We start from the raw sequence: 21,608 nt of genomic DNA on the forward strand, positions 1-21,608 counted from the left end.
GCTTTCAGAGACTTTATCTGGTTGACAATTGTAAACTTCTGTTGTAGTGTTTTGTAAGCCATAAGAATATTCTGGTATTGCATGTGAGGTTTTTTTTGGTGGTAGTTTATTACTGAGGTAATGCACTGTGGTAGTGTATTTACAGTGTCACTTCAGAGGTCATGCTTCTATGGCTCTTTCTTTAAGCTAGTAAATACAAAACAGTGGCATACAAGCAATCTGGTTGTCCAAGCAGGCAAAGACAAGAGATTTCAGCATTCTAAACTGTTTGGTAGGCATTTCTGTATCTAATAATTTCTAGATGATATGAATAATAATCCTATATTTTTTTATTAGTAAGATAAGTGATATGTCTTCTTGGAGGTAATATATCTGTAGTGAAATATACCCATTGTTAGTGCACTTTTTAAGTCTCTGTAGCACCTGAGCAGACAAACTTAGTGAGTACAGCAAGTATGTATTTCATGTATCAGTTGTCTGCTGAAGAGATTATCTCAACCTGCATACTCTATCTGATGTGTTTAAGATTTAAGATTTTGATACACCTGTCCATCTATTCCTTTAGCTCCTTGAGGGTTGTCAAAGAGCAGCTAGCCCTTTTTGTCTCTGAGCAACCTGAAACAAATTTATTTCCCAGGAGTACATATTCCAGTGGGAATTTTCAGAAGCTGTGTGTCATTTGCTGTTAAAGTGGCTTTTATTACATCAGATATCCTCCATGGCATTCAGTGATCAATTCTGTCTGCAAGAATGATAGTGTTTTCTCTTTGGTTGGGTTTTTTCTTTTTTTTTTTTTTTCCTTTCTCTGGATATCTGTTTGACTTCCTTGCATCTGAATGGTCTGTTTATGTGAGTATATATGTAACATTAAAAAAATAACTCAGATAGCCATCTGACTTTTTGTAATAAGGGTGAAGGAAGAAAGAAAAAGCAATGATATTTATCGTGTTATTTAGAAAAAGCATTCTGGCCAATGAAAAATTGTAAGTTCATGTAAGGTCAAGTTTGATATTGCACTGACATTTCTGTTAAGTGGAGTCTTAGCTGATTTACTTCTTTCTGCAGATGACATACGCTGCTACTTTGGCGAAACCATTGCTCTCTACTTTGGCTTCTTGGAGTACTTCACATTTGCTTTGATTCCAATGGCTGTCATTGGGATTCCCTATTACGTGTTTGCGTGGGAAGACTACGACAAATACGTGATGTTTGCCACATTCAATCTGCTGTGGTCCACTGTGATTCTGGAGGTGTGGAAGCGCATGTGCGCCATCCTGACCTACCGCTGGGGCACGCTGCTCATGAAACGACAGTTTGAGGAGCCAAGACCAGGCTTCCACGGCGTGCTGGGGATCAATCCTGTCACTGGCAGGGAGGAGCCAATGTACTCAAGCATTAAGAGACAATTACGGATTTACCTGGTGTCCTTACCATTTGTGTGCCTTTGCCTCTACTTCTCACTGTACGTGATGATGATTTACTTTGATTTGGAGCAGTGGGCTCTGGATTATCACAAAGAGAATGAGTCTAACTTCAGCAGCTTGATGCTCTACGTGCCCAGTATCATCTATGCTGTTGTCATTGAAATTATGAACCTAATCTATCGGTATGCCGCTGAATTCTTAACATCCTGGGGTAAGAAAGTTGTTCATTCTTCTTCTTTCAAATTAGAAAATCTGTCTTTCTTTGTAGAATCCATTACTGTGAGCTCTTGTTCAACAGAATGCTAAAGAGCTTTCCCAAAGTCGGTTCTTGCTGTAGGGTAAAAGAGATGGCCTTTTTAACTTCTTATATTTTGAGTGTTGTGAGATTGCAGTTTCATATTTGGTTTAATTTGGTCTGAGTCTGACATTCCATCAGAAGGGGGGATCCTGCCTTGCTACTCAGCCTCTCTCTGCCTTTGGTGCAGAAGTTTCCCCTCCCTGATTTAGCTCTTTGTCTGGCTGTCTCAGCGATGGTGACGGCAGAAGGGGTGGGGGTAGAGCATAAGAGCTCAGAGGTGCATGGATGGCAGGAGGGATTGTCCTGGCAAGTTACACCCACAACCTGGCTTTGCTTACTGTGCTTTAGTCTAGCGTGCATCAGTGCAGAGGGCAGAGGACTGAGATAATGGAACCTAATCTAAGCCCACTCTGAATGTCACATGAGAGTGTTTATGTATGCTATATACAAAATAAAGACTGGGATTCCACATCCCAATCAAAATGTCTTTCTCTGGACACTCTCAGAACAGGAGGAATGTTATAAGAGATTACCTTTTTTTCCCTCCTCTGTGTGTGATCTATTTAACAGATTGGGCCTTGTGTTTGGCAACCTAACATAAGGACAGTGAAATGCTGGTGTTTATTTTGAATTTTAGCACTTCTACAGACATATGAAGTCACTTTCAGACAAAGTTAATAAGTTAAGCTAATGGAGAATTAACTGCTTCATGTAGCTCCATATGGCATTGATTTGCAGGACAGAATCCAGATTACTAAAGATGGAAACCCAGAAAATTGACAGAAGAAAGATAAAGCAAAAGGGAGGTTGTTGCAGAAGACAGAATAAAAACAGGTGCTGACGTGGGGGTTGGTTATGCTTGCCAAAATGATTTGCTCAGCAAATTCAAGCTGACATCCGTGATAGTAAAAGCAAGCAATTTCTTTGTTTGTGACTGTTCAAGGTTTTTACTTAAAATAGTGATTTAAAAATTCATATCTAGGGCTCAGTTGGCTGTTTTGTTTCATTGTTTTTACTGTACTGTAGAAAAAGGCATTTCTGTGAAATACCCAGTTATGTTGATCTGATAGACTAAAATGTCTTTAACAGGCGACTCAAGGGATTTTTTAATCCAGACTTTTTTGGGTTTAAGCTGATGTTTCATATTCAGCAGAGGCAGTATTTATGTAACCTGCTACACTGACAACTTGTGCCTTTTCTGTGCTGTCCAGTATGTTTCTGCTGCCATGCTCTCAATAGGCTAAAAAGCTCATCTGGCTCTCCTATCTTCTCCCACACCTGGCATATTTTCAGATAGTATCTGACTTTAACAGCTAAAGTGACAAAGCATGGGAAACAATCTGGGGTGTTTTAAGCACCCCTCTTGCACCTGTTTATCATGAAAGCTGATTGTGTAGTGAAAGCTGAAAGCAAAAATTGCAGTCACTTGAGTGCATTTTCACGTGTCAGGCCTAACTTGATGCTCCTGCAGAGCAGAGCTCTGCTGGTTTGTCCTGAGCAAGGTCCCTAGGTGATGGTGTCTCCTTTCAGCCTTGTTGACACAACATCTGCTGGTGTGCTGCCTTCCCAGTTACTGCTTACCCAGGGCTTTAAAGGTACAATCTAGCAAAATAGCAGAAAGAAATTGAAAATCTCCCATCCACTTCCCTTTTCTCACCTCTAGTAAATCAGCCTTCCTGAACCATCAGGTTCTGACAGTTTATCTTCAATGAACTGAAAATCTCAATTTAGAATGAGTAATGCATCTGTTGAACTTCACATACTCTAGTCTTGCTTTAGAGTGTAGGATCTTATCTAAATTCCTTGGAGAAAGATGGGAATATTTCTGGGAGCATTTACTGGTTTTGAATCAAATTTGTTATTTTTACTTTTCATTATATATATTCCCATTAGTTTTCAGTTAAAAGAGCAATCAATAACTAGACACATTTTGTTAAGCCTTAAGAGTGATGGATGTTTTATAAAATAGCTCTTCAGGGTAAGAAATAGATAAAAGAAGGAACTTTTGTGGCTGAAAACATACTGGAGTTGTAGTCAAAAATATGGATGGATAATACTGTGGCTCAATTTAGCTTTATAGATTAGGTGAGGTATTGGTACAGTATAAATTCTTTCTACCATGAAGTGTTGGACAACTATTAGATAAGTAATTTTCATGTGAACTAACAGTGTCTGTTCACTGTTTGGATAGCAATGTTTAAATGGTAGGAGCTTCTGCTGTTTACTAATTAATAATTTTGTTGTTATTTTAGAAAATCACAGGCTGGAATCTTCATATCAGAATCACTTAATTCTGAAGGTTTTAGTGGTAAGTATGTCATATAAGCAGCTTTTAAAAAGACAGCTTGTGCTGTATTTTATTAGTGCTTTCCTAGCATTACCACAGTGACCTGCAGTTTTGCTCAAGGCCAAATAGTAGCACAAATATCAGAGTAAACAAGATTTCTGTTATGGTTGCAGTAACTGGTAACTATTTTAGATGCCTCTCTTATAGGGGAGAGTTGGCTTTTTATTTGTATTGAATTGTTCATTCATTGGATGCTGTATATATAAGTTTCCCTTAATTGGTGTGGTCCTGTCTTCAACTGAGAGCTATTTTTTGCTCAATTTTATGGTAAACCATATTTTGAAAAGTTCATGTATTAACTTCCTCCTATATTAACATTCAGACAACCTGTCAGTCTACTCCTGTGTAGCTCATAGCAGATCCAGATCTATTTCATTTGTCTAATCTTCTTGTTTCCTTTTTGAAAAGATCATTTAAGTTTCTTCCTTTTTTATTTTCTCAATTTCCTTAGACTTCCTTCTTTATTTCCTTCACCATGCTTTTGTATATGTGTGTGTGTTTATTTGGGGTTTGTTTGTTTTGTTTTGGGGCTTTCTTTGTGTTAAATCTTGGTATTACCCATCTGTTGCTGGTAACCTCTGGATCTAAAACTCTTGTAGCTATCACTTAACCTTTTGTCTTCTCCTGTAGCCTTTCTCATAAAACTTAGGACCATTTCTTTTTCTCCATAGGTTATTTATACAAAATGATTTAAAAAATTATGAACTATCAAGTGTAAGTTTCCCCCAGTTTTCATTTTCAGTCTGTGAATGGCTCTCTGCACTCCCAATCTTATCTATATTGGCCAAAAGCTCCAAAACAGGAGCTGCAGCACTTAGAGCATGTAGGAAGCTTCAGAGTTTGATTAAATACTGTAATTATGTCTCATTTTAGAAGTAGGGACTATTTCTCTTGGCCATAAAACCTTTTGAAGTGATTAAACATAAACTGCAGCTAACATATATAAAGGACTGTTTTTAGAGATTGAGAGACATATCAGCCAACACGTATATTTTGACAAAGTATCTCTTTTAAAATAAGTCACTGCTCTAAATAAAGATCAATATATCCCTTTTCTAATGTTATCTGGAGAAATTGCCAAAAAATTAAATTTAAGTAGAAGGTGATGTGTTTTTAATGTCCACATTTTGTAATTCAGTTGTAGCTCTCTTTGTTTGCTTTGCTTTAGGAGAGCATTAAGCTTGTTAAGTGGAAAAGCTGAGTAAGAACAATATTGAAAATGTGTTTCTTCTGAGCTAAGAATAAAGAAAATTTTGATGGGCAGTTTACATGTTCATGGAAGCCATTTAGTCAGGGTGCTGTTAAGTTAGATGATATTCTGCGTGTGAACTCTTGCTCAAGTACTAAAGTCAAATATTTTTATTTGCAGTTCAACTTCTTAAATTGTTTTGCATCTCTATTCTACATTGCCTTTGTGATGTTTGATATGAAGCTTTTGAGGCAGGTGAGTTCCAAAAACAGCTTAAGAATATTGGTGAATCTAGGAAAATAAAGGATTGATTAAAACAGACTTCAATATTTATTCTAAAACATAAACTTGGCAATTAATATATTTCACCTATATTTTCTTAGAAATCTAGCTTCCATGTTTCAGTTCCCCTAACATTATTACAGAATCATAGCAGAGTAGAGTAATTCTTTCTCTGTATAAATGAGGAACTGTTTTCAAATAAATTTGGTTATTCTCTCACACAGATGAGACTGGGAAATTTTAATTTCCTCTCTATTTCCTTTTATGTTAGAAGATGTTCTTCTCTGTAGTGTTCTTAATGAGAGACTCTTGAGGATAGGGTCGTGATTAAGTTCGACTGCAGTGAGGATCTGAGAAGAAATAAAAGCAAAAATGATATGTAGTTGGTATTTTAAATCAACTTTCACACTCCAGTGCATGAAAATTTGGTATAAGGAAAATATTTTTGCTCTGAACATAATGAGCAGTACAACAAGAACTTCAGCTCAAGACCTCTGTTACTCTGAAGTGATCTCTAGCAAAACACTTCACATACCTATACCAGACATAATATTTGTGACATTTTCTCTACTTTCAGGTAAAATCAAGAAATGAGAAGCATAGAGAAAAAAAAAAATCTGTCTTTAGTTCTGTTAGTGTCGTTGGCATATATTGAATATGCATTGCTCTTCTTTGTACTTGGTGTACTGTTTTCAAGATACAACCAGATACACAAAATATTTGGACTGCTAACTCCTAATTAGCCCTTTTCAGCACACAGCAAAAGATGGGAACTAGATCATCTACACTTTTCATATGCTATTCCTAGGTTTGTTAGGCTGGCCTTTTTTTCACAGTACAGAACTTAGAGTGTTACTTGAGCTCACAGAATTGCAAATGATCATAGTTTCTTCACAATTATATTAATTTTCATTTCTTTTTTTTTTAACTTAAGAGCTTGGCCACTTTGCTGATAACTTCACAGATCCTCAACCAATTTGCAGAATCCTTGCTTCCTTACTGGCTCCAGAAGAGATACAACAGGAGGATGAGGAAACGCATGTGCTCCACAAAGACTGATATGGACCTGTCATTAGCTGAACAGGTCAACATGGAAAAAGAAATGGGAACCTATTTGGTAAGTTGTAGTACTTAAAGGAGTTAAAACTTTTCTGGGCTGTAGTTCACAGAGGCATCAGCCAAGGCAAACAAGAATATTTTTGGCTTTCTGGCGTGGCAGCTTATTTCCAGCTTCATCAGCTTTGCTGGTAGCTTTTTATGCAGCTGTGTGTTATCCTGGATCAGGAAGTGGATACAGTGCAGGATCCTAGTAACACCAGAATGGAGGGGAAGGAATGAATAGCTCTGTCTGGAGCTGCCTAACCCCATGCCACTGGAAAGAAGTATTTGTGTAATATGCCCTTATCCCCAAGGGTAACCCAGAGACTACCAGGATGAGTAGGTTGGCACAGGAAAGAGGGAAATTATTTCTGTTTTGGTTTGATTTTGCAGTGGTATTAGTTTAAATGGTCAGTTAAAGTAGAGCCTACAAGAGAGAGCTTAGGTCTGGATGGGGCCAGAAACAGAAGAAACCAGCTTTTCAAAACAATATTCCTGTTGGATGCTCTAGCCTCTTGAAACCACAGCTTTGGTATTCCCTGTGTTCTTGGTTCTGTTCTTCACCACCTCCTACCCAGTATAATTTTTAATTGTATTTAGCAGATTCCATGCAAGTCATTACTTAAAATTCTAAAGGAATTTATGCAGTGGACGTCAGTGTGTATGTTAAGGCCTCACAGACTGGCTGACAACTTGATCAGATGCTGCAAGCTCAGTCACAAGGGTTTTAGTACTGTATGATGTTTGTTTTTACAGAATAAGAAGTACATGTAGATAGTGTACTTTTCATGTAAAAGGTAGACGTTAGCAGTTTGAAAATTTGTTAGTAACACTGTATCAGATTCTTCCTGCTTGAAGTGCCCTGACGTAGGAAAAGGAGAAAGAATTATCATCTTTACAATTTAAAAACTGTACAAATGTGTTCCTATGTGAAGGTTGGAGGGAGATAGACAGCCTGTCTTGCAGTCCAGAACACAGCAGAAGTCCCTGTGTTAGTGTCTGAGCTGGTAAAACAGCACAGTCCAGCGCTACACCTGCACATCAGCCAGCACAGCTCCCAGAGTTATGTGTCAGCATCAAGCCTGACCAAGTAAGCTCTGCTCTTAGACCTGAGCTGACTCCTGATTCTCAGCTGTCACTGAGCCAGTGACAAAGCCAGTGTGGTGTCTCTGAGTCACATTGCCCAGTGCTTCTTGTGCAGAGTTGGATCAAATGAATCTGCACCTGTTGTACTGTTGTACCCTGAATAGTTTTTCATGGCTACCCAAGAGGTCAGTTGTAGGGAGTGAGAACTTTGCCATGGATGTGTCCACTGCTAGCCTCAGTTTCAGTTCTAAATACTGTGTATTCAAAGCCTTAATTTTATACTCAATTTAAAGATTATTGTTTTGCTGTGCTTGTGAATAAACGATATTAGACCGCTGATTTGTTTGCAAGCAGTGAGCTGTCAGCAGGCAAGAATATTTCTAAAATTAAAACTGTCACAAGGGGGAAGCATTTGACTGTTTAGTAACTGTGGAGTCTTGACAGAATTCTGTGTTTCAGGCTCTTTTGTTTTGATTCCTCCTTTCACATACTCTTCAGCATTTAATTCTCTATTCTTTTTGTCCTCATTCTCACTTACTTTTCAAATATCCAGTCCTTAACCCTGTTTAAGATATAAAAACATTGTGCAATAATTTTTTAATTATTATTTTTCTAATTTCTGCTTCACTCCTCTAGTTAATTTTCTCCCTTAATTTATTCCTTGCTTTTGTTTCCTTGATGTCATAGCTGATGTTGTGGCTGCCGATGGCACAGTTAGAAATTTCTTTATCATTGTCTCAGACTCCTGTTTTCCTACAGAGTTTCATAAATTGAGTAGGAGAAAAAGAAATACTTATTTACCTCATACTCTGCTGTTTTAAAAGCCAGTAGGTATTGGGCAAGGAAATGAGAAGTGTGAGGAAGCAGCGGGAATACTGTGCAGTTGCCAGAAGGAGGAGCACAAAGGAAAGCTCTTTGCCTGCCTGCAGTGCTTGTCTGAGAAAATGATAGCAGTAGCAGATGTGTGGCTGCCATTCCAGTGGACATTCCTGCAAATGTCCCTTAAGAAGGCCTTAGTAAAATTTAGAGCTTGCACAAAATGTTTCTGAGGAAAAAGTCTTGGTGGCTTTCAAAGTTAGGTAGCTGCTCATAGTCTGGCCTGCAGACTGGTTTGTGAGACTGAACTATGCTGGGAAACTGCAAAATGAGCTCAGATGAGAAGTACAATTAGTGAGTACCCCATGTTGATTTGTGAGCTTGCAGACTTCTACTGCCTCTCTGTTTCCTAGGAGAAAAAAACACTAGGTGTTGGAGAGGGCAGTCAGTTTAACAGCTATGATGGGCAAAAAAGAGTAGAGAACCATGTGTCTGATGCAGGGAGCCAAAACCACTTTCATGTGGTTCTTGCAATAATTTCAGTTACTGTCAAGTCTTTATAATTTCAGTTTTGAGAGAGAGGACAATACATGTGTCTGTGTAAATACGAGATACCTAGATCCTACTTTAAATTTCTGGTGTTTCACCATCCTTTGCTAATGAGCACTTTTTCTTTAAAAGGGGTTGGTTTGATTCTTTCATTAAAAAATTGCTGTAATCATAGCAAACTGTTATTAATACTACAAAACTAATATGCAAATAAATGTATGATCACCTACATGTGAGTACTTAATCAGCATTTAAGTACCTACATTCTTGGTTCAAAGATCAAGGGATAAACCTATTGGGATTTGTTAAATAGGGTTTTTGTTTGCATTAATTGTTCCTTTCAGATGCTAGTGCTGCCTTGTAGATTTCAATCTTCCAGTGGTCCACTAGCTTGTCCTGCCCACTTTGAAATAAACAAGCAGAAATACCAGAAAAGATTTGCCTATCTTCCAGCCTAGCATTCTGGTTAGGTCTTTCGTGGACAGTCTGAAATGCTAGGACTTTTATTGCCCCAGTGCTCTCAGGAGGATGTTCTGCCAATTGAAATGCATGGTGCTGTTTTTCTGTTCCTCACTGTTCCTTCTGTTACTCTTTAACTGAGATACTCAGAAACCCATATAGGTTGAATGGGTTTATGTAGTTACTTCATGTGATAAGGATAGGGAGGGTGGCTTGCATAAAATGCATTAGGCAAAAGGAAAGACCTGGGCCTCTCCTTATGAGAAGTTTTTAGTGATTGAATAATTCCAAATTAATTGGATTAAAAAAAAAAATTATTCTTCTTGTCTATTATCAGCAGTCATTCCCAAACAACTGATTTGGGATGAGGAAACATGTTTACAACTGCAGTGCTATTTCTGTTTTGTCATAGTTTTTTGTAGGTTAAAGTTGTTCTTACATTTCCTCTGTTTTTCAGGGTACTTTTGATGATTACCTGGAGTTGTTCCTGCAGTTTGGCTATGTGAGTCTTTTCTCATGTGTTTATCCACTGGCAGCTGTTTTTGCAGTGTTAAACAACATCACAGAGATATATTCTGATGCCTTAAAGATGTGCAGAGTTTACAAGCGTCCATTTGCAGAACCCACAGCGAATATTGGTGTTTGGCAGGTAATTTTTGTGTCTTTTTTTTTTTTTTTCTATTCATTTGTTTAAAAGAGGTTTCAGCACCAGTATGAAAGCTTTGTGTTTGTCCCATGAGCCACTTCAAAGTTCAATAGGTACTTTGTTCTCTTCAATGCCTTGGAATATCATCTGTCCAGCTGTATATCCTAGTGATATTTTTGGTGTGGTTTTGACCACATGCCTTTTAGCTGCCTTGGAAAAAAAAAGCAGATTTTTTTCTTTAGTTCTTGTGCATGTATTGTACTTCTGTTGCAACTTCAACAAAGCAAAGCTTCCAGCTACTGCCCAGTATTCTTTATAGGCAGTGTATTTTAGAAATGGTAGCTTCTCATGCTATCTCAGAAGTGTGGAGCGCAGCAGGGATTTCAAAAAAATAGAAGAATAGATGAGTAGTTGGATTCCTATGCCAGGCTTGTGGCCTATGCACCCTTGGTTACTGGTGCTCAAGCTGACTAATTTGAAAATAACCTGGATCTGTGAGCAGGAGCTGGAACTTTCTGCACAGCCTGAGCACTGTAGTCTGTCTAAACAATTTCATGGTAATAGTACTGGGTTAAGCATTTTCTGTCCTCGCTTGTTTGTCCATGCAGTCATGCTGCCACCAGCTATTTTGGGGCCTGTGGAGAGTGCTGCATCAGTGAACTGATCCTGAGCAGAGTTTTCTGGAGTGACTAAATTGCACCCAGAAACTTTAGCATTCCATAATAGCAGTGCTTGATAAGGGAATGTGATAAGGTTGGGGGACCTTTCTAGGAGATGATTCATATTCTAGTTTTATTTAACAGGTTTTCAAATGTTATGTAATGGAGATAAAGGGCACAGTGAGCTAAGGGATTATTCAGTTTGGAGGGGTTGTAAATGTTCAAATGAAGCAAGTGAGAGGTGAGAAAGGAAATCCTGAAACCTCAAGTAAAACATACAGTAAAAACATGCAAACCAAGGATTCTGAGCAATGTTCATTAGACACATACATTGATATTAATGAAGGGGACTTAGAAGTGAAGTCTTTTAATAATTATAATCTGATTGCATTTTAACACGGAATGTACTTTCTCAGTCCAGATCTATGCTGCCAACATCTTAATGCCATAGCTGCATTGACCAATTGTGTAACCACCATTGTGTAACTACCAGAATAATCAGGCTGTGGTCATAAGACACAAGTATAGCTGCAGATGTATTAATAGCTTTTTTTTTTCTGCTAGAATAGTTTGTTTCAATCAAGGGAGTAGGCTGAAAAATTATAACATTACTACAGTACTGTAATTTTGTTTTATGGTGTCATTTTTTCAACTAATGGCAGAAATGAATGTGCTTTGTGAATTAAAAATAACTAACTTTTCAAATCATCCATTTCACATGGGGAATAAGAGCATTTGCTGAAAGATTTCTGTTAAAGGAATACTGGAATTACTTTATCAGGTGAACTGAGTCACCAGCTTCTTGTCAAGGAGAAAGTTATTTCTGCTAATTCATTGTGACAGTCACTACAATTCTGTGTCAGTCTTTCTCATTCCATACAGGACCTTGGAATAAGTAACTATTATACTGCAAATGCAATTGTTAAGCTGTATTAATATTTTCAGACATTTTGTGCGAGCTCTGTAGGTAAGAGCTTCTTAGACTTGTGCTATTGCATGTGTTTAAATGTAAATCTGTCAACAAATCTCAAGTGGTTGTGATTTTAAAAAGGTGTTCTGAACCTTTTCCTCTTAACATTCAGACACAACCTCCAAAGCCAGTGTTAGCATTACTAGTTCCTCTTGGAATTTTGCACTTTTTCCTTTATCCTGAAATAAGTTTGTTTGGGATTCCAGCTGTTGTTGGGAGTGCTTGCTGTTTCATGTGTTCAGGTTACAGCCTTGCTGTGGTCTTGTCAAGCTGATGAGGTCTGGACTGCTTGCAAAACAAGTCCTGTGCCATAGAATTCAGAGGATAACAGAAAATAAGTTAAACTTATGGGTCTTCTGAGGCTTTAATGAAGAGAGAGGTAACATGCAGAGCAATTTGGGGACTAGTAAGCTAGAGGTAATGGTCATAACTGTAAATATATTTTTGTTTTATTTCAGTTGGCCTTTGAAACTATGAGTGTAATATCAGTTGTTACTAATTGTATACTGATTGGAATGTCTCCAGAAGTGGATGCCCTTTTCCCAGACTCAAAAATGGACCTTGTTCTGACTGTGGCATTGGTAGAGGTAAGTCTGCCTTCAAAAATGCATGTTGTAGCAAATAACCCAAACACCAGTGGAAATGATATCAGGTATTAGAGTTTACCTCACATTCTATATTAGAAGGAAATTAAGATTTCCCTATCAAAGAAGTGTTTCAAAGTCTTTCTTTTTGATTTCTTTCTCCTCTGTGTTTTCATTTACTGTGAATGCTGTTGCTATACTTTCCCAGGCATTCCCAAGATACCAAGCATTTGTTGCTTCATGTACTTCAAGTATTTAGTAGTGCTATTTCAAGAAGCAAAATAATCACATTTTTGTGAACTGTTTATTTTTCTGCTTCGGTTGTGACCCGAGCATATCTTAAAAAGACTTCCTACATAATCTTTATGGATGTATCCTGTAGGGCTTATCTGAAACAGCTATGTGTCATGACTGTAAATATTTGTGATTGTAACAGCATTTGGGTTTAATCTTTTCCTAATTCCGTGTAGTAAGCACATCAGTGTCATTCCCTTTCAGACATGGAGGGATGACTGTGGGTATTTTACAGAACTGATATTGCAGGACTTTGCCCTTATAAATCTTTCCTTCAGGGCTTTCTTGTATTGCATTACCTTGACTTTTTCCATTATCCTATTTTAGCTTTTAGAAACTGCATTACTTTTGTCATGGCAAAAGGTCTGGATTTTGTATGTGTAGTCACAAAAGTGCATCATCTTACAGAGGTGCATCAGAAGTATTTATTTCTTATTTGTTCATTTTACAGGTATTAAGTGTTATGCAATGAATTATGAGCTTGCTTTGAGTTTTATTTTCCAAGCCTTAAGGTTTGCAGAGTTAGGTGTAAATATGAATCATGTCAGCTGGTTTGCTGGAATTTACAGGCAGCCTGATGCACTCTTCTGTTATGCACATGTGGACATTTACATTGACCTCAGTGAGGTGTAGTTTTAATATAAAACTAATTTAGCAACTCAAATGTAATGATATAGCTCATTACTGGACAACATATCTAGAGAGGTGATATTTTGAAAACTGGATGAATAAATGTTAGCAGTATGGATTTCTGACAGCTCAGAGATGGGGTGGTTTTTGATGTTGCTTGCTGTGTGCTAGACATTTATCTGTTTAAATGTGAAGCTGGCTATTTGATCTCTAGGCAGACCTCTGTTTCTTGATAGACCAAAGGAGAATACCAGCACTTTTCTCTAAATTTGAATTCTGGTTATATGCAACCCTTTAGGGAACATGAATTGCAGCACAATAACTAAGTAGCTCTTGAACTCCTCAACGTTGTATCTCAAATTATCTATAAATACTGTGGAAAGGGAGATTCAGAAAACAAAAGGAAGCAAGTTTGGACAGAAAAGGTGAATTAGTACTGAGGGGATAAGAGGGGAAAAATGGTGTCCTATATAGAGAAGCACCTTCGGTGAAGACTGTTGGAGGCTAATGCTGGATGAGCCAGAGGAAATTAAAGGTATTAATTTGGTTAAAAAAAAGTTAAGTTTTCTCTAATTATTCTGCTTAATTAAAAAAACCCAAAACAACCAAACAACAAGCCATAATGCAGTGGTCAGAAAAGATCTATTAAAAAAGTTTTGATTAAAAGTATCCACTATGCCTGATGATTTAAAATATGCCAGTCTCTGATTTTTTTTTGGATGGTTGTTTTTCTCTTACTACCAGCTATGTATTGTCTGAGAAAACAGAGAGAATACAAAACCAACATGTGAGTCTTACAGTATGTTTCTGGAGCATAACGAGCCTTGTGGGTTTTTTTTGGAATGTTGTTGGTTGGTTATAAACAGTTTCAAATACTCCATGTGAAATGTAAGACTTTTGCTATCTCCTTAAGGGCATTCTTTTTGTACATTTTAAACAGTATTTAACATCTTCACAGGTGTGCGGTTTGGGGTTTTTTTGTTGGTTTTAGTTTTTAAAAGAGATCTGGGTTTTTCAAAGAGATCTCAAGTTATACAATATTGCAAAAAGTTTCATAACACAAATTTTGAACTTTCTAGAGTCAAAAAGAGTTCTCCAAAGTGAAACACGTTTTATACAGAAATTTAATTTTAAAAAACTATATGAAAATGAGCACAGCAAACATGAGTTTTATTTCTGTTAAAAATAATTTCAATTGTGTTGGCAGGTCAACAGAGTTACAGATTTATTTTTTTTAATCAGAAGTTCTGTTGTACATATTGCAGGTTAAAACATTGATTACAAAAGGTTCAAAGAAAGGAGGATTACTGGATGCTGTGGGGCCATGAACAGCAGCATTATAGATTAATAGTAGCTTCAAGAGATGAGGATGTTTTTGCTTTTGTTTCTTGTGAATTTATTCCCATCTTACCTGTTGCACTGGGATTTTCTTTTACCTGGTGCTGATGAACCAGATCAGGGAATTGGTGTGGGAGAAGCTGTCTGACCTGTCCACTAGGGAGCAGGGCAGGAGCAGCAGTGTGTGGGACACACACAGCAGTGCTGTGTTGGGTTTGTGCTGGATTAAATTTGCAGGACTTCTACACCACTGAGCCTTTCTACTTTATGTCTCACTTAATCTATAGAAAGATTTCTGAACTATGAAAGGAGCCCAAATCTCATGTATTGGCAGTATTCTCATGCACCTTTCTCTATTTATGATTAAACTCTGCATTTCAGTTGTAAAAAAATATTCAGGAACAGAATATAGTACATTAAAGTTTTAGGACAAACCCGATGCATCTAAAGTATGTCAATGTCAAGGCAGGAAAAAATTCAAATGTGTCAGGGTGTTGATAGGAAAGTGTTTTAGATCGCCTAGCAGAGATTCAGAAAAACATGATACAGGTGAGTTATTTTATTTTATGATGTTTACTGCAGGTGAAGATGAACATTTTACTGTGTGTTTGCACTATTTTGACAGCATCTTGGCAGGCAGTTTGAAAATGTTAAGAGAGAAATTTCTTTGAATTGGCTATGTGTATTTTCACATGTTCTGTTGATGGGGTAGCCTACTTAAATCTTAGCTGTCTTTAAGTATTTTAATAAGTTTATAGTAACTGAGACTACAGTTGAGTATTTATATATCTGTTTGATGCAAAACTAAACAGAAAAGCACTGTTGCTGTCAAAGCCAAGGACAGGTATTAGTGATGTCCTGATTTTTTAGTCCTTTTTTTTTAATGCTAGTACTTTTTAATAATAGTAATACCCTTTGAATGGAAACAGCTTATATGCAATATTTAACACCACACTACTGAAGTAACAAAGAATTGTGTGTGTGATATTCCTGTAAGCATTCAGTACCCAGCCCCTACTGATTTATGCGAAATATTTTTTCCCATTAACACCTCTTTACTCTGATGCTGTCTACATTTTTGGTGAGAGTATTGTGTGAGCAAAGTAAATGTTAATTAGAACACCACAGGATAAAATATTACCAATTTCAAAATAATGGCAAGCATTAAAATAATAAAATATAATAATAATTTTTAAAGTATTAAACCAGTCATTTTTTTTGAACAGTTGACCTATTTTCATCAATTCAACATCTGCTTCCATGGCAACGTGATTTGAACCAGGAGCAGAATGATGAAACTCCACTCTTTTTCTTATGGATGGATGCTAACTGAGTGCAGCCAGTGCAGTTTTCAAACAAAAAGAAGTAGCTGAATGCCTTTAAAGCAGGAAACAATATATCCTTATTAACCTAATTTTAAAACAGTTGTATCACATTGTGTGTTTAGTTATTCAGACTTCACCACAGACACATAATTCTGGTGTGAATTCAGGTGCAAAGTAGGACATTCCAAGCACGTGTCTGTGCTTGTGTGAAACTGTTCCAGATCACTTCTGACTGCCTACACTGATTTGAACCACAAAAAAAGGAAATAACTCTGAAGAAACTTGGTGCATAGCTAGGGAAGTAGGTTAAAGCAAGTGTAATTCTGCAGTGCTTTAAAAAATCTTTCTTGCAAAAATTGTTGACAAAGAGTTTTGTTCCTGATGACTGTTTCTTTTTAATGTGGACTCTGATAAATTTAAGGTATGCAAATTAAATCAGTGTCAGGACTACTCTAAGAATTGAGTTCAAGAAATCAGTTCTACTCTTAAGTACAACTTTTAAACATTTTTCCTTCTAACAGTACATCAGTAGTGGTGTTTGAAGCAGTTGCTGTGAAGTACAGCTCCTCATGAATGTGTCCTAGCCTTGAAAAGCAACTCATGTATCCAGCCCTGAAGAGTAGTAAACTAATGGAAAGCCTTTTTGCAGAAGTGCACTTAGCCTGGATGTTCTACATCACATGAGGGATTTGGTAATTAGCTTGGAAATACTAAGTGGTAATGAAGGTCCTTCTTGATAATGGCAATATAAAATCTGACAGTACCATCAAAAAACGATTTTAGGAAGAATGTAATCAGCTGTGCTGTAGAAATGAGGACCTTTGCATAGGGACATGGGTGGTGTATTTGTAGTAAACATGGCTTACACAGTTGGTCTGTGTTGATTTAATTTCTTGGTGTCCTCATAAGGACATAGATCTTTATCAGCATAATAGAAAAACCTGTATTGAAAAGTCAGTTCTGTAAGAAGTATGGAGTAGAATAAATTAAGTAATCCTTTCTTGAGCTTTGCTTTTTCTGAGTGAGAAGGAGCTGATGGCTCAATTATAAGAGGCTGGAAAGCAGGAATCGTAGTGTGTCAATGAGGCTGATCAAAAGTCAAAGTGATTGAGATTGGCATACAAGTTTTCTTCAGAATTCCATTTTATTAAGTGTATTTTTTCATCAAAGGCCTCCTTGTATAGATTAGAAGGTCTTTGAGCTTCTGCTGAACCATCTTGTTGTAGTAGTCTCAACACTCAGTCAGCTCAACAGTAAGCTTGACAGTTGTTTCTGAAATGGTGTGCCAGAGAAACTGGGAAAAACTACCAGAGTCAGTTTGAATTCTAGTGGATGACAAGGTGTATTTATCATCTAGTTCTAGGCATCACTGTAATTTGCATTCTCCACAAACTTCAAAATCAGTAAACATTGCATCCCGATGCAGTTGAAGATCTTTTGAGTCCACTTTCTGAGCAAAAGCATATTTAGGTCGATTGTTATGTCAAAATTAAAGTATTTCCTCTTTTTTTTCCCTTTAAAATTTCTTAAATGTTTTGCAACAGATTTCAGTGTAATCTGTTTTCTCCCAGTGAAGCTGGGTAATTTTGTTTTTTACAAAACAGTTCTGGTTGAATTATTTCCTGGCAGTAATGTACATGACTCCGTTCTGGCCAGGTGGAAGTGAGGCATGGTCCTGCATGGTGTAGTGTGCTGCATGTGTGGAGCAGACAGCTTTGTTCATCTAGAACTCATGAGTTTGGGATTTAGAACATATGCTAAATACACATTTATGTAAGGATCAACTTTAGTAGAAAAGCAACTGGGAAAAAATCAGAAAAATAGGCTGCATCAGCATACACACATGTATGAATCCTTTCATACTGATGGAGTTACAGAAGCTCAAAGGTTGAAGCATAACAGCTGTGCATAAAGTGGTGATTTTGCTACATTATTTCTGTGTTATTGCCAGATACTAACATAGGATAAATGAGCTGCAGAGTTTCACATGGGGAATTAAAGAGCAGTGTAGATGGAAGGGACCGCTGGAGATTATTTGCCCAAACCTTCTGCAGGACCCTTGATTAAATTCTCAATGTGCTTATCAAGATAAGCTAAGACTTGAGCACTACCAGTGGGGGAAAGTCAACCACTTCTTTGGGCAGCCTGGTCCGCTGGTTAATTGTTCTTATGGCAAATAATAGGGTTTTCTTTTTCCTATGGGAAGAAAAAAGTTTCTCTGGTGCAACTTGGTAGCTCATGACCTCTTGTTCTTCCACTGTGCAACTTTGTGAAGAGGGTACCTCTGTCTTCTTGAAAACTACCTGTTAGGCCCTGGAAGAATGTGGTTAGATCTTACCCACCAACCCAAGCCTTCTTTTATCTAAATGTAACGAACTGAGTTTCTTCAACCTGTGCTCATATATCAGGTTTTTCAACCCTGTATATGACTCTTCAAGAGGCTGCCTCCAAATTCTCAGTCTCTGCTTTCCAAGTTGTCAGTGCCACTTAAAAATTTAAAAAAAAAATACTCTTAATTCATGCTTATCCCCTTATATCTTTCTGCTAATTGCAATTGGTATTCTTTCTTTTATCTTCAATGTATTTTCTCTTTAGTTAGAGAAAATAATTTCTGGGAATGTTAGGCAAGTTTTTTAATGTTCTTACTGCTGAATGGCAACAGTTTTGAGGTATCTCTCTTTCCATGTACTAATTCATTTTTGTGTTAATGTGTTTTTTCCAAACTGGCATGTATACATATATACTACATTTATAACCTGAGTGGTTTGTCAGTTTGGAGATAGAACTGTAAGGTAGAGTACATAGGGGTGAATATTTGATGCGTGGTTTCATTTTCTTGCTAATAGTTAAATGTATATGAAAAAATACTAGATGAATTACTGATAATGAGAAAATATTAATTAAATATAATTAATAATAAATCTGTTTTTAAAGATGGTTCATGCTAAGGTGAAAACCTTACTGACAGCTTTATGGTTTATTTTTTGGAAAATACTTGGCAATTTAATTCATCAAGTATTTTATTTCAGTGAAACAGACTTCCTAGCCAAGATTATCTGTGCTTGGATGTGGTGAAAATGGAAAAACATGGGAAAATGGAACAATGTAGTATTACTGATGCTGAGTATTAAAAAAGGTTTATACAAAGCAGTAGTGATTTCAATTAACATATTGTTCTGTTCTGGAATGCCCCTACCTCAGCTGCAAACATTTACTATATATATATATATATATATATATATAATCTGAAAGCCCTTCTTTAAAAATCAAATATGTAATTTTTTTTAATACAATGCAAAATAGTAATTTGATTTTTTTTCTCTGCTAGACAGGTAAGCCACTGCAGTTTATTCCTAGAATTGAAATTGTGAGACATAGAAATAGTTGGATATTTTAACTTCAAGCTGAAACCCTGGCAAAGATTTCCAGTAGTTGCTGAATAGCCTCAGTTTGAGACTTAATGAAAACCTCTAAAGCTATAAAGACTTATATAAAGATTATGTCTAAAGACTTTACTAATTCTGCTGGTTGTTTACTTTACTCTTTGGCAATAATTTAAGAGTAAAAATGAAGTCAAATGTTACAGGAACAGATTGTTCTCAGGGTTTGTTTTTTTTTTCCTCACCTTCAGATGTGGGGAAAGATTCATGGATTTGTCTGTATAAAATTTTATAAATGTTAGTGGCTTCAAGAAGCCTCCTGCAACCATATCATTGAGTTAAAAAAAATTCCAGTTTTTCTGGTTGTACATTACTACAGATTGTATTTATTTGCAAAATCAGAATTTATCACAGATCTTTTTATTGCCCACTACTGGTTCTTTTGAGATATTAATTCTCATTTAGTGTCAATTTTTTGGTCACTCTAAATAATAAAGCTTAATGCCAAAAGTGTGTCAGAAAGAAAACAAACACTAAAAAATTTGAAGATCTAAATAAGTTTTTTTCCATAGCTTTCTGCTGGTATAGAAATGAAAATGCATGTTAACATCTATGCTTGAATAGTCCAACAGATTTTTGAAAGTCTCAGAGCTTAAAACAGTATTTTCCTATTTGTGACTAATTTTCTTTTGTTTCTCCTTATTTTCTCTTCTGTACTCAAACCCTTCCATTTTCAGGTTCTCAATTTGCTATGTTTGAAATTGAAAAATAATCACAATGAATTGTGCTCTTCAAACTGTGTACAAGCACTGAAATGTGTTGAATAAATGGGCACATACAGTAATGTGTAGGACAGCAAGAAATCAAGGTACTGCATCAGGTTTTTCAACCCTGATAGCTGGAATGTGTTAATGTATATTTTACTACTGTGTCTGCCCCAACTGGAGCATTTTGACAGTAATGTTCATTCCTTGCTGACACAATTCATTCAGAATGTGTTTTTATCTTTAAAGAAGACAGTATGCAAAGGATGTCTGAGCTAGAGCAGATCAGGGGTCTTTATAGGCCAGGATCCTTTCTGCAGCAGAAGCCAAGGGAAGAGTAAATTAGTACAGCCAACTATGTAGTCACTCTCTTTCAAAGTTAATTCCCAGAATCTGGTGATTTCCAGTGTAGCCTGTCTAATAACTGAAAATGGTCTGGCCAGAGCTGCCTGGGAAAGTGTGCAATGCTTTTATACAATGGTGTACCTACTTTTTCAAAAGAGTTTGAATTATACTCTAGTGAAATGCTGCTTAAGCAGCTAATGTTGATATACTCTTGGCATCATAAGTAATTACCATATGTATAGGTTCTATCCTGGATTTTCATAAGTTTTCTCTGTGGTTTTTTTTTTCAATTTTCTTTTCTGTCTGAGAAGCATTTTTAATTCTTAAGCTGGATTCTGTGAGTGTGGTTGTGACATTACAGTGAAGGTTAAGAGCACAGGAAACCTTCTCACTCTGAGAAAACCTTGTAGGTATCTTTAGAAGAAACAATGATAGCAAAAGGTAATACTCTCTTCTTGCTGTCACCTGGGTGGTGGTATTACAGCGACCTGATGAGGTCTTCAGGTGAGAGAAGTGGACAAGAATCTTGTTTCATGATCAGAAGGCTGATTTATTGATATATGATATATAATACATTATAACTATACTAATAGGAATAAAGAGAGAAGTTGCAGAGGCTGCTAAGCTAAGAATAGCATAGAAAAGAATGAATAACAAAGTTCTGTGTCCAGCAGAAAGCAAGGACAACTCTCCTGTGAGTGGTTAGCAAATCCAAACACTCACAGAAGCCCAATCACCGCTGCACCTGTTACATTCCACACCAGCCGATAACAATTGTTTACATTCTTCTTTTGGGGCCTCAGCTTCCCAGAAGATGAACAAATCCCAAATAAAGGATTTCTATGAAAAAATGTCTGCGACAGTGGTGGTAGAGCCACAAAGGTGTCAGGTGCTAGTTAGCTAAAAGATCTGGACTTTCCAGAAGGGTACTTCACTGTTCCTTCAGTAGGAATCAGAAATGGATGTGCCTGAGATGGTGCCATTCCTCATGAATTACCATTATCTGGTAGATACTGCTGTATTCCTATTAGGAAGGTTGGATTGGAGAGATACTGTAGGAAGAGAGCACATTTCTTAACTATGCTAATAAGGGCTTCAGAAGTGTCAGCCTGGAAGAACAGCAAG

General features: G+C 36.8%; 1 protein-coding gene across 5 annotated transcripts in view; it reads left to right on the forward strand.

Annotated features, from left to right (window-relative positions):
* The window catches only part of ANO10 (anoctamin 10), a 143,611-nt gene that overhangs the window by 21,382 nt on the left and 100,621 nt on the right, over positions 1-21,608 (forward strand). For all 5 annotated transcript variants that reach the window (XM_059486977.1, XM_059487009.1, XM_059486985.1 and 2 more), the window contains 6 exons: positions 1,066-1,635; positions 3,975-4,030; positions 5,439-5,513; positions 6,475-6,657; positions 10,006-10,197; positions 12,282-12,410. In XM_059486977.1, the coding sequence (XP_059342960.1) occupies positions 1,066-1,635; positions 3,975-4,030; positions 5,439-5,513; positions 6,475-6,657; positions 10,006-10,197; positions 12,282-12,410 (1,205 nt within the window). The remainder of the gene's footprint in view (positions 1-1,065; positions 1,636-3,974; positions 4,031-5,438; positions 5,514-6,474; positions 6,658-10,005; positions 10,198-12,281; positions 12,411-21,608) is intronic.

Source organism: Ammospiza nelsoni, chromosome 1 (assembly GCF_027579445.1).
Source record: "Ammospiza nelsoni isolate bAmmNel1 chromosome 1, bAmmNel1.pri, whole genome shotgun sequence".
Lineage (NCBI taxonomy): Eukaryota > Metazoa > Chordata > Aves > Passeriformes > Passerellidae > Ammospiza > Ammospiza nelsoni.